This window comes from Mustela lutreola, chromosome 3 (assembly GCF_030435805.1).
Source record: "Mustela lutreola isolate mMusLut2 chromosome 3, mMusLut2.pri, whole genome shotgun sequence".
NCBI classification, from domain to species: Eukaryota; Metazoa; Chordata; class Mammalia; order Carnivora; family Mustelidae; genus Mustela; species Mustela lutreola.
The window spans coordinates 39,092,426-39,110,141 of NC_081292.1; the positions used below are offsets into that span (position 1 = coordinate 39,092,426).

Here is a 17,716-nt window from a genome sequence, read left to right on the forward strand (position 1 = left end):
TTGTAGTTAGTAAGATCGCGTGACTAATTTGAGTTGATAAGCTTACATGGCGGAACTTTTGAAAAGTGTTCTTAGAGGCAGGGGCCAGAAATGCCAACAGATTTCCCGCTGAGCAGCTAGCTATCTGCAACCTCGGCATAGAAGCCGTGTGTTGACCGTGGGGAGGGCGGGCTGCAGTCCAGAGGACCTGGATTCCCGACCCTGTGGTATTAGAGCAGCCCCAGACCACCTTCCCGACTTTTACCTGCACAAGAAATAAAACTTCTATCTTGTTTAAGTCACTACTGTTTGGGGACACTAATAAATAGTGCCCGATTTGAGTCTCATTTCTTTAACCTAAAAAGCTGATGCAAGTTAAACACTGCACCTGGTGGCGGTTCTGTCCGCTGCTAAGATGACGTCAAGTGGAAGCAGGTTCCCACGGAGAACATCATGCATCACGAATGGCTATTGTATGAGGTGCTGAACTCCAAATGACTTTCCACTGGTAAAGCCTGCAAATGCATCTATGGTTTTCGAAAGAAGCATCAAGAACATCACAAACTAATTGCCTTTAGACTAGCTTAAGATGCAAAATGACTTAAGTCCCTTCCCGTAAGAGAACTATAACGAGCAATTTAAACAAAACAGAAATGATTTTTTTATTTACAATACTCAATGCATTTTACAAATAACATATTTGCATTCCCTAAGTCTTTTGGAAAGTAATTCCAGTTTGTGCAAGGAGTTTACAGAAAAGTCTTAAGACATCTCTTAGACATCTTACACCTAAATTCTCAATTTTGAAAGATATTTCATACGTTAATAGAAGACTGTTTTTAATTAAGAAAAACTAAACTCTGTAGTTAAATATTGCCCTTCAATTATTTTTAACCCAAATACAAACTGGATTAGCTTGTGAAATAATACCATTAGATTTGGATAAATTATTTCCACTGCTCCCCCCACCCCCAAAATGCATGCACAAAGTAAACATGGTAAATTACATTAACGACATTTTATTTCAACACTTTTTTTTTTTTTTTTGGACTCTCTCAACTATTGTTTTGCTCAGTCTGGGGTACATAGGTAGGATTCTAGTCTAGGGAAATCCTAAACCCCCGCTCCAGGATAGGGAAGGATTTTCAGTAAGCATGCGAGACAGGTCAGGATTAGGGAGATTTCTAAGCAGATTCTCTGAGGAGCCCTCCTTTGCTAATCAGTACAAGGTTCCCCTTCAGGCCTGACAAAGCGCAAAGGGATCAGTTACCTCCCTGCTGACGGTGTGGGGAGCATCTAATGTAAGTCACCAAAGGACAGTAGGCTCCTCCCTTTCCCCCTCCTCCCTGAATTGCTACCTTCATTTTGGTGCCTTTTGAGGTGGACGATGGAGAACAGTTCCTGTGTTCAGACCCAGAAACTGATTTAATGCCATATAAAGATCTGGAACAGGTAAAGAGCAATGAACAATGATACTTTAATTGTGCAAGAGTTTTCATCTCATGCACGTGAAAGAAAATTCCTTTTATCACTCATAGCTGCCATCTCTTAAAACATAAAATTCTTGTCCTCGCTCTGGAGCAGGAGAGGAGAGCCAGCGGCAGATGCACCCGCTTGGCCACGCCCTCCTCCATCTCCACACCAGCTCTCTCCTCACAAGACAGCGTCTCTAACACCCGCTATAGGTGGCTGTCGGGGAGATACGAAGCCAGAGAAAGGAAGTCCAATGTCTGACACAGCCAACAAAATTCTAAGACAAAGAAATGGTGAGGTAGAGTTGAGAGAGTTCAACTGATTTTTCTGAGCATAGATCTTTTGGCACATTCTAAAATTATACAGACTCCTTCTCAAATTCTCCTCTGTGACACCTTTACAAAGTGCTGGCAACTTCAGGAATCCTTGGATCTAGTTAGGAAGTATCTATGTAAAGCTCACAGAATAAAGTCATTTGAAGAAATGCATTCCTGGCAGTTGAGCTTATTTACCCCGATATTGAAGCAAATAAACACAATGCTATCCGTTTGCTGAATTTATTTAAACAAATCAATTTAGAAATCTCATAGAATGAAACAAGACTTCTGACATGTAAACATACTGCCCTGTTCCTGAAACAGATGGTAACACCTGATAGAAGTTACTAATCGCTTGTTAGGAAAGCTGTCCGTTAATAAGGCCAGTCTTCAGCAGTTACTAAAACCATTGTGTTTCTTCAGCTTTCCTAGTGTGATGATGCAATACTATCAAACCACAATCAGATCTAATAAAGACAAGATTGGATGGACAGATCAGTACCATTGGTTACAGCTGTTCAACAGTTTCATTCTTGGCGCCACGTAAAAACAAGCCAATCACATCAAATAAATCATGGCTTTTTTTCTTTATCACAATTCACTAAGTGATGTTAATTATGGTCCTTGTCAAACACGTTTGGTAAAGACTATTTACAGTGTACATGGCTGAGCATGCACTATTTATAGTTACAAAGATACCTGCCAGTTTATTACAATAGAATTACACAGTGCCTGAAAATGGTGAAACATCTCACACGTCATTTAAATCAATAGTTTCAAGCAGAAAACGTTCCTTATTTGACCACGATTGCAATAATTACATGAAAATTCTTATAAAAACACGAATCCCCCTCAAGAAATTGATGCATATTCTACGCACTATTGGTTAAGGCAGTAAAAAAATGTATTCCTGATAACTGGAGGTCTTGACAATGTCAATTAAAGCTGTCTGACTCTAGTTTTTCATTCTCCATCATATACTCAAAGTTCTGTCTGTATGACTAATTTGTGAAAGGTTTCATTTTTAAAGTCGAAGAAGTATTAGCAATGAAGAGAAGAGTTGACGCTGGAAAAAAGAAACTGCTAGGGAAAGGGAGAAATGTTAAGTTGGACTTGGCCTGGAAGTTTCCAAATTCTAAACAAGAGCATTATTTGTGAGTCTGAACCTTCAAAGTATAAAACAAATACATATAGTTTACCTTTCTTAATTTAAAATATACTGAACTTTGAACAATTCAAGTAATGTAAGACTATCAAAAATAACTTCATAAGCCATACAAGCATCAACTGCATGTTCAATGTTTTAATTAAGAACTTTTTAAAAATTGTAAACTAAACCATGAGTTTAGTTAACAAATGATAAATGACCTTTTATTTGCACTTGTGATTCCTTTAATACAAATCGCTACCAACATATATGTAAAGATATGGCAGATTATGCACTTGATCAAAGCACTTTGATTTAAGCATAAAACAGATTCAAATGGTTTAAGTTCCGTGCATAAGATTGCAGATGCTGCCTACGCACCCGTAGGCAGCTCTCTCTAATCAGAATCCTTTATTCCTCCGCTGCAGATGAGACAGGGCACAGGCTGTTGTAAACAGGGCACTGCTGTAAAACCAGGATAGTATTTTTAAATTAAGATCGTTCTTGTTCAATTGAAAAGACTTTCCCCAAGTCTTCCAGCACTGGAGTATATTCTGCTGACCTCTGAATTTCATAAATTAACTTTCCTTTGATTCCATTTTTACGGTGGTTGTGTTCACAGTTTTGTTTTAAAAATTGGTTTAAATTTATATAAAACTCTGTACATGTTCACAAATTATTGCATAAACAGCATAATCTTCCAGACAGTGTTTGTAAACACATGTCCAATTCAGGAAAAATATATTCACGTTTCCCGTCTGGCTTTTTTCTTCTTTTTTATTTGTTTGGGAGATTCCCAGCTAGTTTCAGACTTGGCTAAAAGGACAAAAACAAAGAAAAAACAGTAGTAAATACTATTATGTCTCAAAAATACAAAAGCAGCATCAATGAAAACGTGCTTTGAAATCCACTAAGAATGCTTCAACCTTTACGTTTAAGTTTTCAAGTTCCAGAGACATGTTTTGTAGATTACTCTATGGCTGCCATCCTCTCTTCCTTTGAATCCCAATGTATTGTACTGGTTTATCACATGGAAGATATCTCACTGGTTTTGATCTAAAAAACCCATCATTAATACGGCTCAATCTAAGTAATGAAAACGAAAAATGGGCAAAATGGACACTGCAGGTAGCTGAAGGGAGAAAAGGAGGGGGAAAAGGGGCTCAGAACCATTCACAGTCCCAAGAACATGCGCATGGAGAAAGGGAGGGACCAGATGGACAAAGGATCTAGCCAATCCTCTGCCATCTCTGTCCCTGGCCACCCCCTCTTGCTTAGAGTGATTTCAGTCCCCTGGCCCTCAAAGCTGAGGTCCATAAGGTTCCAGGGAATCTAGCCTTTGCGCCAAAGGAGGACGGACTACTAATCGATCAGACTTCTAAGATCAGAAATCTAAATATTTCAGACTTCTAAGATATTAAGACTTACAAACAGTACAAAAACATACAAAAGAACCAGAAGTGAGGATTACTTACTCTGTGAAGGAGGCACACTATTTTGCTTAGTATTTGACTTGGATTTATCTGTCTCTTGTAGTATTGGTGGCACTTGGGAAGAGCTCTTGTCAGAATCACTTTTTGATAAAATAACAGATGGCTCGGTAGGAATAGCAGGTGGAAGAGTCTTGATAGGCTATTTTGGAATAATATTATCTTCAGTTCTTTTGTAAAAAGTTTCAAATAAAATTAAATAACACAGGAACAAGTAAACACTAAACGGTTTCCAAATTCACCAGCCGAAGCACTACAACTCATGCCTGCCCTCTAGTGGCATAAACAAACAAATCTTTACCTACAGTAGCCATCAATGTAAGTTGCGATAAAAATGGATGAAAGCATAAAATTAAAAATGTTACAGAATCTCAAACAGGAATGAATAATTCCATTTTCATGAACCTTTACATTTTTCTTTTTCATTACAAATAGAACAATTTTATATTATTTTAGTGATTCAATGTTTTGTGCACTTCTTACCAACTCTTAATTCCTCAAAACTTTTTCATGTGGAAGACAAAAAGAAAAAAAGCTAATTTCTGAACTACCAGTAGATGATGCTTCCTTCTCTGCTTTTAGAAGGGTAAGGCAAACTCAAACAGGGCAGCAATTGCTTCCATTTCCTACCCATGGAAAGTGATGGGTCTCAGACAAAACTAGGGCTACTACCATTAAAAGAAGCAGTAAAACTTGGGTCCAGATTTTCAGAGTTTTATCTAGTCTGGTAGTGAAATCATAATGCAGAGGGCCTAGACTCTTATGCTCTGCTTCTCCTCTCCAACCTGGAAGCAGAAAGGCCTCCATGAGGCCTGTGAATGCATGGTCAGGAGAGGTAAGGATGGAAACTCTAGTCTCTGGAGTGCCTTGAGGTAGTAACAGAAGAGGAGATGAGATCAATTCATCCTTAGCCTTACTTACCATCATGATTGAATATGTAAACAAGGGTAAGTCATGTTTCTCTTGCCCTTTGTTCTTCAGGCTCTCTGGGTGTTAAAGAAAGCTCAATGGAAAAGGAACTGAGAGGAGGAAGCTGTGTGCACGCAGGTAATTACAAGGATTCCTTCCTTCTATTTCAGGTACCCCGAAGCTCCATGTGTCTAGCTCGGTTCAGCTTTCTTAGTGCTCTCTATATTTATTTCATACCCCAAAGTTTTAGTATTTATTTCCAGTATTCTCCCCTCTTTCACTTAATCTATGTTAAATCACAGAAGGACTCAAAACAGTCTTTACAAAATGGCTTCTGAAAACGACTTACTTTGATAAATAAAATATCAAAATGTCAAAGGACTCTTTGTAGCCCTACAATTAAACCTATGCATGTACTGAGACCTCATCCTTACATCTCAAAAGGGAACTCTTCTCTTAGGGAATTAAAAGCATAAAAAACAAATAGGAAGTATGGTTAAGATTTTATTTTAGCACAAGACTGTTACCAATTACTTCATTTAGTAACTCAGGTTCTTTTTATTATTATTATTTTTTAAGATTTTATTTTTAAGTAAACTCCACACCCCCCCGGGGGGCTTGAACTCACAATCCTGAGATCAAGAGTCATATGGTTTACCAACGGAGTCAGCCAGATGCCCCTGTAACTCAGGGGCCGGTCTGAAGCTGTTTCATTAAATATGTACACTCCACAAAGGCAGAGACTGTTTTCATCTGCTTTGATCTCTGATACATCCTCAAAACCTCAATTACTGTGTGGCATGTAGTGGGTTCTCTACATTTTTTTGAATGAGCATATAAATGAACCATGCAACTCTAGCAGGATTTCATAGATTTCTGTGCAATTTACCTTTTTAGAAATTAGATTTTTTTTTCCCAAAGACTTTATTTATTTATTTGGCAGAAAGATCATAGGTAGAGAGGCAGGCAGAGAGAGAGAGAGAGAGAGGGAAGCAGATGCGGGACTTGATCCAGGACTCTGAGATCACGACCCAAGCCGAAGGCAGTGGCTCAACCCACTGAGCCACCCAGGCGCCCCTAAATTTTAAAGAACTATGTGTCACTGGCCTAGACCTTTTGTAAAATGGTCCTTTCGGACACATCAAAATTTTTTACCAATGGCACATATTTCAAGAACCTGTTAAACAAATGTTACATTTGAGAGGATGGATTTCAGGAAAATGCAACCAGTGACATTTTCTCTAAGCAATCTATCCCCTGTATGTTTAGGTATTTAGTAGGAGAAAATACACTCTAGTAGTTCTGGTTTCACCACTGATAGTTACGCAGCTTGGGACAAGTTATTTAAGTTCTCCAACCTCATTTATATGATAGCTCTTACTTTTCTCATGGGGTTGTTATGAGGGTTAAGTTAGTGTATTTAAAATGCTCAGCACTTTATTAGTGATTAGCAATGCTTAGCATTTAGCGCTCTGATAAAATAGAGGAGTTAGGGCACAATTCTCATCAAAATTTTATTCCTTAAATACCAAAAAATCACCTGGCTATTTTTGATGAGTGCTTCAGCTGGATCACTAGTGCTTATGGTCTTCAAAGGAAAAGTCTTTTCCTGTTTTGGACGGACTTTAGAGGTATTCATTGGAAGCTCTTCTCTAATCTCTTTTTCTAATTCTGTGTCCTATGGAGAAAAGTAGTCTATTATATGATATAAATCACTCTTTTTTTTACTAATTAAAAATCGATTTGGTTTGTAGTATTAATGTGCAGAAGATATTTCAAGAAACTAATTTCACTTCAGTAACTGTCTAAACAGTTTAACAGAGCATATAGCAACAATCATTTAAAGATTTAAAATATACAGGCACATCTGGAACAACAGTGATCATCCCTGCTCTCCCCAGGGACTTAAATCAATTGGAAATTAAAAACCAATACACTCCCATCCCCAAATGTAAACGATTCTAATTTACAAACCAATTCAAACAAAATAAACGAGAATTTTTTTCTTTTAGACAAAATATACAGTGAATTAGGTGATACTTGAACTAAGACTTTAGAAATAACATTTCACTTAATGACTTCTTCAAGGAACAAAATATTTGTACATAAGTATAATCTGTAGATAAATGAGGCTGACATAGCAGAAAGTACATTTCAGTTCTGGGCTGCTGTAGCCTAGCTGTGTACTGTCAAGGACAAATCATTTCATTTCCCTGAACCTTAATTTCTTTGCTCAACTATAAAATAAAATGTGCCTAGATAATTTCTAAGGTCCTATCCAAGCTTTACCATTTCCATTCTTAGGCCTTCAGACTTTATTTTTAAAAATATTTTATTTATTTAACACCGAGAGAGAGAGAGACAGACAGACACAGAGAACACAAGCAGGGGGAGCGGCAGAGAGAGAGGGAGAAGCAGGCTCCTATCCCAGGACCTTAGGATCATGACCTGAGCTGCAGCCAGACTCTTAACCTACTTAGCCACCCAGGTGTCCCAAGGCCTTCGGACTTAAGTTTCAACAAAGCAATTATAAAGCATGTTACATGCTTAGGTATGTGAAACAAATATGAACTAGAATACATTAAACAGGACCATCATTGCTCGTTGTATTGTTCTTTAGTCAACACACACACATGAACAAATGGCTAGGATGAGCTTTGAAAGTCTTTAACCAGTACTGGTAGTTTATAAAACTTCTTCAGGATGGTAGTGGGTTTAAACAGTAATGGAAATTTTATTGTGAATTTAAATGGAATGAGTAGCTCTGGAAGCACATATGTAAGATTTGCAATCTGAACAAAATTAATGTGAGAACATCGGTTAGTTTTAAACTAAGCTATACTTGAACAGTAAAGACGCCCACCAAACATGCATACTCAACTAAAAAGAACAAATTCCCGGGCGCCTGGGGGCTCAGTTTAAGCCTCTGCCTTTGGCTAGGGTCATGATCTCAAGGTCCAGGTTTCTAGGCCTGCATCAGCCACTCTGCTCAGTGGGGAACCTGCTCACCAACCTCCGCCACCGCCCCGGGCCTACCTCTCTGCCTATCTGTGATTACTCTCTCTCTGTCAAATAAATAAATATAATCTTAAAAAAAGTAAAATAAAAAATAAAAAGAACAAATTCCCAAATGTATTACAGATAGGATACTATGTTCTATGAACCTGACAACAGAATTTCAAGATGTCTCATTTAATTCTCTAAGCAACCTCCACAGTTAAGCCACTGGTGCAAAGAAAAACAAACGAACAAAAACTAGTAAATGGCAAAACTGAAATTTGAATGGAGATCCGACTCCAAAGCCTGTATATCTACTGTTATTTATTTATTTAAAAGATTTATTGATTTGAGAGAGAGAGAGAGACGGAGGGAGGGGGAGAGGAAGAGAGAGTTTCCAAGCGGACTCGGCAGAGAGCCGGATGCGGAGCTCAATCTCTCGACCTGAGATTATGACAGAAGCCAAAACCAAGAGTCAGATGCTTAACCAGCTGTGCCACTCAGGCGCCCCCATATTCACTGTTATTTTTTTAAGGTTTTATTATTTTATTTAGACAGAGAGAGACACAGCGAGAGAGAGAACACAAGCAGGGGGAGTGGGAGAGGGAAAAGTGGGCCCCCCACGAAGCAGGCAGCCTGATGTGACGCTCCATCCCAGGACCTTGGGATCATGACCTAAGCCAAAGGCAGACGCTTAATGACTGAGCCACCCATGTGCCCCCTCACCGTTATTTTTAAAGACATATCAAACATTTTAAAAAGGAGTATCAGAATACTGAAAGAACTTTCACAAGTTAATGACCTTTGCCAGTAAGTTGAAATATATAGATGACATCTATCTCACAAAATTGCTTTTAAAAGGAACTCACCTAATCCACAAACCAGAAAGTAGTCTTAGTAAAGGCTGTAATTTAAGTCACAGAAGTCCAGGAAGAGTTTGGCTAAACATAGTTTTAGATTTTCACATCCATTGGTCTCTGTTACGTTAACCTTAACACTCAACTATTACTGTGAGAAACAACTAGTACTGAAAATGGATTAGTGTCACTTACGAGGGGCTGTGCTTCCCTCAACAAAAAAATGAATGCAATTTGTATTTCCTTAAAAAGTCTTATGCAGCAACTTTTCCTGAAAAGAACAATAAATAGGAAAACTACTCTGTAGACTATCCTCTAGGAATTCTGGCTATCTCCTACATTTAAAGGAATAAAAATAACTAGCCACATGGCTATAGGTAAGGAATAAGATTTTCCTAATTTGTAATGTAATGGTGATGCTGCTTTCAAAGAGAAACCCATGCATACTTCTAGTAATCTAGTATGTTTGCAATTAAAATAGCTTTGTTTCCATCTATACTGTAATTTTAAAAATTTCCGAATAGGAGAGAGCCATGAAAAAAAAAGGAAGGAAAATGGAAGAGTAACATACGTTCAAAGTTTCTGTTAGAAGCCAAACAAGCAGAAGATTCTAAGATGCTAAAAGTGGAGAGCAAACTCAGAGTTAGTGACACTCTACTTGTGACCCACATGGCTATACTGAGCTAAAATTCTAACTTGCTAAATTTGTTTTTCAAAAGGCATTTCTGTATGTGATAAGTATTGTACCTTTTTTTCCATTTCACCTTAATATAAACCAAAATGCATCTAATTTAATTTATACTTTTGGGTCTACACCTATGGTATGATTTTTTTTAGAGCAATACAGTTATTATTACAATAGGATACAAAAAAATCTTTAAAATATTCTGTAACTTTTTGAATGCTACTCAAGTAAACCTATCTCCTATATTGTGTCTTTCATCTACACAGTCTTAGTATCTACCTATTACCTTTTCACATTTGAGCAGCAGGTGCTTAGCGAATGACATCTGTCGTTTTGATACTATACCTGTGCAGGAGAGTTATCTTCACCTTGCTTCTTCTTTTTCTTTTTTTTCTTTTTCGACTTCCCAGTTGGAAGAGCTCCCTCTCCCTTTTCTTTATCATCATCTGAAACCTGATGTTAAAAGCGAAAGTATTAAAGTGAACAAATTGGTTTAGTTTTCTTTATTCACAAATTATGGCATAATTTCATTCATTAGGCTCAGTCTTTATCTCCCAAACGCTAAATAAGAATTAGTACTGTATAATTCTTATGAATCTAATGATAAAATGAATCTAAAATTACATATTTAAAAAGAACCAAGTAGATGGAACTTCATTCTCTTATTGTCTATGATAGACCACTTTTTTCCCTTACATCTTTCATCCCTCCCTGCATAGTAAATTAGAGAGCTGTGCAAGACTTGGTTTTTAAAAACTCATTGGATAAGGGCGCCTGGGTGGCTCAGTGGGTTAAGCCTCTGCCTTCGGCTCAGGTCATGATCTCAGGGTCCTGGGATCGAGTCCCACATCGGGCTCTCTGCTCAGTGGGGAGCCTGCTTCCCTCTCTCTCTGCCTGTCTCTCTGCCTACTTGTGATATCTCTGTCAAATAAACAAATAAAATCTTAAAAACAAAACAAAACAAAAACTCATCGGATAAGTGACTGTTTTATTTCAGAGTTTAAATGCAGAACTATTTGCAATAAAACTGAATTTAACCCTGTTAAGAGAATGACAAGCTACCAAATGGGAGAAAATATTTGCAAACCATATATCCAACGAAGGACTTGTGTCTAAGACTACCTAGAGAACACTCAAAACTCAATAGTAGGGCGCCTGGGTGGCTCAGTGGGTTGAGCTGCTGCCTTCGGCTCAGGTCATGATCTCAGGGTCCTGGGATCGAGTCCCACATCGGGCTCTCTGCTCGGCAGGGAGCCTGCTTCCTTCTCTCTCTCTCTCTGCCTGCCTCTCAGTGTACTTGTGATTTCTCTCTGTCAAATAAATAAATGGGATCTTTAAAAAAAAAAAAAAAAAAAAAAAACTCAATAGTAAACAAACAATCCAATTAGAAAATGGGTAAAAGATATGAACAGACATTTCATGAAAAGAGGACAGACAGGTGGCAAAGGAGCACATGGAAAGATGGTTCAACCTATTCAGGCATTAAGGAAATGCAAATTAAAATCACAATGAGTTCACTACACACCTATCAACACCTCAAATAAAAAACAGCAACAACAACTGCTGGCAAGAATTCAGAGAAATAGGATCACACATTCTTTGTAAACAGGAATGTGAAGGGATACAACCACTCTGGGAAACAGTTTGGCAGTTTTTAAATGCACTAAATATGCAGCTATTACACAACCCAGGGACTGTACTCCTAGCTACTTATCCCAGAAAAATGAACACTTAATGTTCACACCAAAACGTGTACACAAATGTATACAGCAGCTTTATTCACAATAGCCCCAAGCTAAGAACAATCCTGATGTCCTTCAACAGAATGGTTAAATGAGGTGTATCCCACCACGAAGTAAAAAAGTAAAAAAAAGTAAAAAAAGAAGTAAAAAAGAACCAACTCATGATACACAACAGTCTAGATGAGTGTCTAGAAAATTATGCTGAGTGAAAAAAGTAACAGTATGAAAAGGTTTCATGCTGTATTATTCTATTCATAGAACATTCCTGAAATGATAAAATTATACAGATGGAAACAGATTACTGGTTGCCAGGGGTTACCAGGGGGTTGGTGACAGGAGGAAAGAAAGGGTGGCTATAAAAAAGGACAACATGAGGGGTCCTTGCAGGATGGGAATGTTTTCTGTACCTTGATTGCATTAATGTCAATATCCTAGTTCTAATACTGTACTGAAGTTCTTCAAGATGTTACCAACTGGGGGACGCTGGATAAAGAGCACAGGGGATCTCTCTGTATCATTTTTCACAAGTGCCTGTCACTCTACAGTTATCTCAAAATAAAAGGCTTAATTAAAAAAAACTGAACTTGAGATGGAAAGGCACTGAAAGTAACACGCCGCATGACAAAAGCAGTGAATTAGACCAGTTTAATTAGTATTCATGACAGCCCTTTACACATACCATATAGTTGGACTTTTTTTTTTTTTTTTTTTAAAGATTTTATTTATTTGACAGACAGAGATCACAAGTAGGCAGAGAGGCAGGCAGATAGAGAGTGAGAGAAGGAAGCAGGCTCCCTGCTGAGCAGAGAGCCCGATGTGGGACTCGATCCCAGGACCCTGAGATCATGACCTGAGCCGAAGGCAGCGGCTCAACCCACTAAGCCACCCAGGCGCCCTAGTTGGACTTTTCTATGAAGAAAATGCTTTTTGTTTCTTCTGCACAGATGACAGCCGAGATTCCCAGCCTATCCTTCTAGGACAAAATAATGGGGTAACTACAATTTCTCTGCTCAGCAGCATAGTCATTAGGATGACTCTGGAGGTCTTGTGAACCACCAAATAGTTCACAGAAATTATTAGCAGATGGAAAAACAAAATCTTATATAAACTTAGCTAAAAAAAACAAAATCTTATATAAACTTAGCTAAGAAATGTTTAGTACAAGTTGGTTGCCAGTTGTGGAGAAACTTCCATAGAAGTTTCACCACAAGCTCATAGTGATTAAAATACCATGTGAAAAAATGCATCCTATAAGGAATATTCAGGTCACAAGGACTCTGGTCAGTCTATTTCTCAGCTAATTAACAACCAATTGTAAAAGAAATGTAGTTCCTTATGGCAAAACACTATTTTTGCTCATGGGGAAGAAGGCTGAAATCAATTCCACACCATATTTTAACTCACACAACAGAAACTGACATTTTGCCACATATATTTTAGATTATTAAACATTAATGATAAACTTAAAATTCCTCTGCACTCCTTCCCAATTCCCATTTCCACACCATCTCCCCTAGAAATGAACCATTACCATAAACTTGTGTGTCCATCCACTCAAGTTTCTTTTTATAAATTCTTGCTTGTTCACACATACAAAATATACAAATGGTATCATACTGTACACCTCTCTGTAAACCTGAGTATCATTTCACATTTTTGAGATTCTATTCAAGTTGATATTAATGTAACTTATTTCTTTTTTTTTTTTTTTTTTTTTAAAGATTTTTTTTATTTATTTATTTGACAGAGAGAAATCACAAGTAGGCAGAGAGGCAGGCAGAGAGAGAGAGAGGAGGAAGCAGGCTCCCTGCTGAGCAGAGAGCCCGATGCGGGACTCGATCCCAGGACCCTGAGATCATGACCTGAGCCGAAGGCAGCGGCTTAACCACTGAGCCACCCAGGCACCCTAATGTAACTTATTTCATTGATTTTTAACATCTAATATGCGACTGTACAAATCTATCCCATTTTATTTCTCCATTCCTTTACTGATGGGCATTTAAATGGTGCCCCATTTTTGCTAAGAAAAATGAAAGATGATCTCTGAATATGTTCTCAGAAAAAGAACTGCAATGATATGATATGTAACAGTCTTTACTCCATTCACTGATTCTACTCTGTAATTCTGATGATTGGGCATTAAGGAAGTTTTAATTAGAGAAACAAGATTTTTGGTTGCACATTCACTAAACATTCAACAAATATCAGAAAGATTACGGTGTGTTAAGATACTGTACCATGAAGCTTTTCTTTCCTAACAGACTTTATTTTTTAGAGCAATTTTAGGTTCATGGCAAAACTGAGAAGGCAGAGATTTCCATATACTCCCTACCCCCACACAAGCGCAGCTTCTCCCACTATCACTATCCCTCCCTAGAGTGGTACATTTGTTACAACTGATGAGTCTACACTGACACACGATTATCACTCAAAGCCTCTAGAGTTTACCCTAGGGTTCACTCTTGGTGCTGTACATTCTACAGCTTTGGGAAAAATGTGTAATGACATGCATTCATCATTACAGTGTCTATACAGAGAAGTTTAACTGCTCTAAAAACCCTCCATGCTCTACCCACTCATTCCTCTCTCCCTAACCCCCTCAACCTTCACATTACCTATCACATCCCCCTCTACACCTATTTACACCCTTAGTAATAAATCCCATTTCTTTTTTTTAAAATGTTTTTTAAAAGATTTTATTTATTTATTTTATAGACAGAGATCACAAGTAGGCAGAGAGGCAGGCAGAGAGAGAGGAAGAAGCAGGCTCCCTGCTGAGCAGAGAGCCCAATGTGGGGCTCAATCCCAGGACCCTGGGATCATGACCTGAGCCAAAGGCAGAGGCTTTAACCCACTCAGCCACCCAGGTGCCCCAATAAATCCCATTTCTTTTTTTTTTTTTTTAAGATTTTATTTATTTATTTGACAGAGAGAAATCACAAGCAGACAGAGAGAGAGAAAGGGAAGCAGGCTCCCCGCTGAGCAGAGAGCCCGATGTGGGACTCGATCCCAGGACCCCGAGATCATGACCCAAGCCGAAGGCAGCGGCTTAACCCACTGAGCCACCCAGGTGCCCCATAAATCCCATTTCTATCTCTTCCTTTCTCTGGTCTCTAAAGATCAGAGGTACTACCATTCTATTATACTAAAGGCCAACCCCAAATCCACTCATGTCCAAGTTTCCCCCACCTCTACTGTCAGGATCTTACTCTATTAACCAAATCTCCCATTTATGTTTAACCTTTACTTTATTCTAGATCCTTTCCCTCTGTGTCTACAAGTAAGTTAAAGCAGGGTTGACAAACTATAAATCTGGCCTGATGCCAGTTTTTGCAAATAAAGTTCATTTCCATATTGTCTAAGGCTGCTTTTGCACTACTGTATGGAACTTTAACAAAAAGTCTACCGACCCTGCACTAAAATCTCTATCATTAAAACACAAACACCAGGTGCCTGGGTGTTTAACCCACTGAGCCTGAACAGTGGCTCAGTGGGTTAAAGCCTCTGCCTTTGGCTCAAGTCATGATCTCAGGGTCCTGGGATCGAGCCCCACATTGGGCTCTCTGCTCAGCAGGAAGCCTGCTTCCCTCTCTCTCTCTGCCTGCCTCTCTGCCTACTTGTGATCTCTCTCTCTGTCAAATATATAAATAAAATCTTTTAAAACCAAACCACACCAAACCACACAAACACCCCCCAACAAAACCCTTCCTGATACTACAGTGTGCTCTCATCCACTACCTCTCCTCCATTTCTATCCAAACTTACTTTAGAAAAACCTTATAATTGTCACTATGCTTTCCTAAACATTTACTCAGCTTACTGCAATATGGTTTTTGGTCCAAGATTTCTTTCCTTTTTTTTTTTTTAAAAAAAAGATTTTATTTATTTATTTATCTGTCAGAAAGAGAGAGAGAGAAAGCACACAAGCAGGCAGAGGTGGAGAGAGAGGCAGGCTCCCTGCTGAGCAAGGAGCCTGATGTGGGACTCGATCCTAGGACCCTGGGATCATGACCTGACCTGAAGGCAGCAGCTTAACCCACTGAGCCACCCAGGTGTCCCTGGTCCAAGATTTCTAATAAAACTGTTCTTAATTACCAGGGAGCAAGACTCTCAGTTTCTGTGACCCAGAACTCTCTTCTTTCAGTCTCTTTCATAGGTTTTTTTCTCCTTAAATGTTGGGAGTTTCCCAGATCCCTATGTTCATCCCACAGCTCTCTCAAGTATGCAGATTCTTCCTAAATATTTCACCTACTCTCACAGTATTTAATAACTGGATACTGATAATGTCCCAACAGATCTTTTCCCTGAGCTTTAACCTGGCACAAAACCGACTTCTCTTAGGCATTTCAACAAAAGACTCTGCATTTAACATACCCTAAATGGAACCAACTACCCTTCCCAATTAACTAGCCTTTGCTCCTTTATTTTTTCTGTTGGGAGGACTACTTCCACCTTCCCAGTTATCCAATCTAAAATCCTGGAAGTCTTTTTGATGACTCTTCATTTTGAGGAGATTTTGATGACATTCAATTCTAATCATACGTTCTGTGGATTTAATTTCAATGTATTTTTCTTTTCTTTCTTTCTTTCTTTTTTAAAGATTTTATTTATCTATTTGACAGAGAGAAATCACAAGTAGATGGAGAGGCAGGCAGAGAGAGAGAGAGAGGGAAGCAGGCTCCCCGCCGAGCAGAGCCTGATGCGGGACTCGATCCCAGGACCCCAAGATCACGACCTGAGCTGAAGGCAGCGGCTTAACCCACTGAGCCACCCAGGTGCCCCTCAATGTATTTTTCAAGTCTGTTCTGTTTTCCGTGTACCATTCTTACCACTACTGCCATGGACTACTAAGCAAGCTCTAAACTGGTCCTCCTGCCTTTTCTCACATATGCCTCCACTCCTTTTTCTACATGGGCTGCCAGTATAACCCATTAGAAAAAAACACTTCAGCTTAAAATCCTTTTATTACTTATAGAATAAAATCCATGGCTTTAAATATGACATTCAAGAACTTCTTTTTTTTTTTTTTTTAAAGATTTTATTTATTTATTTGACAGAGAGAAATCACAAGTAGATGGAGAGGCAGGCAGAGAGAGAGAGAGAGAAGCAGACTCCCCGCTGAGCAGAGAGCCCGACGCGGGACTCGATCCCAGGACCCTGAGATCATGACCTGAGCCGAAGGCAGCGGCCTAACCCACTGAGTCACCCAGGCGCCCCGAGAACTTCTTTTTTTTTTTTTTTTTAAAGATTTTATTTATTTATTTGACAGAGAGAAATCACAAGTGGGCAGAGAGGCAGAGAGAGAGAGGAGGAAGCAGGCTCCCTGCTGAGCAGAGAGAGCCCGATGTGGGACTCGATCCCAGGACCCTGAGATCATGACCTGAGCCGAAGGCAGCGGCTTAACCCACTGAGCCACCCAGGCGCCCTGATCAGCAGTTTTGTATCTCTAGTAAACACCACTTTCAGTTATTTTTCAAAGCTATCAATTTAGTTCATTATCTCCTACCCGATTCATGTAATTGCATCTTTAACACTTACCCCAAAATAGTACAAAATAGCTTCCCAAGCTTTCTTTCCACTGCATCCAGCCAGATTTTCCTAACCCTACTGATAATTAAGTTATTCCTAGTTTAAAAGCTGTCGACAGGTTATCACTTATAAAATTTTACAAAAATGTGGCAAGGTATGTATCATTCCTTTTATTTATTTACTGAGTGCCAAGCATGTTGCTAAACCTCAAAAATAAAAACTTCATGGTCCCTTTCTTTAAGGAACGTATAGTCTAGAAGGAACGTACTTTTCATCAACTGATTCCACAAATGTGTATTATTTACCTTTCCACTAAATGATTTACTATTTTCCTGCCTTGATGGCTTTTTCATGGTGTTCTCAATCTTGTCTGTTGCTATGAAGCCTTCCTAAATCTTTCATTGGCCACCAATCTGTTCTTCTCTAAACACACTAAGAGTTGATATATTATAATATGTATTATTAATTCTGATGAGGAGAGGAACTGTGTTTTCTTATCAGTGCCTAATAGTGCTTTCCATGTATCAGAAACCTCGGTAATTTGTGGAAAGAGAAAACAGTGATACAGAGAAGGCATGCAGGCATAAGGAT

The 17,716-nt window shown here is 38.8% G+C and overlaps 1 protein-coding gene across 4 annotated transcripts in view; it reads right to left on the reverse strand.

Annotated features, from left to right (window-relative positions):
* Positions 1-616: 616 nt before the first annotated feature.
* MTDH (metadherin) overlaps positions 617-17,716 on the reverse strand; it is a 59,729-nt gene continuing 42,629 nt past the window's right edge. For 3 of the 4 annotated variants that reach the window (XM_059165965.1, XM_059165962.1, XM_059165963.1), the window contains 4 exons: positions 10,200-10,307; positions 6,856-6,993; positions 4,392-4,548; positions 617-3,732 (listed from right to left, as the gene is read on the reverse strand). In XM_059165965.1, the coding sequence (XP_059021948.1) occupies positions 3,662-3,732; positions 4,392-4,548; positions 6,856-6,993; positions 10,200-10,307 (474 nt within the window). In that variant the 3' untranslated portion in view covers positions 617-3,661. The remainder of the gene's footprint in view (positions 3,733-4,391; positions 4,549-6,855; positions 6,994-10,199; positions 10,308-17,716) is intronic. The other variant, XM_059165964.1, reaches the window with a different exon arrangement.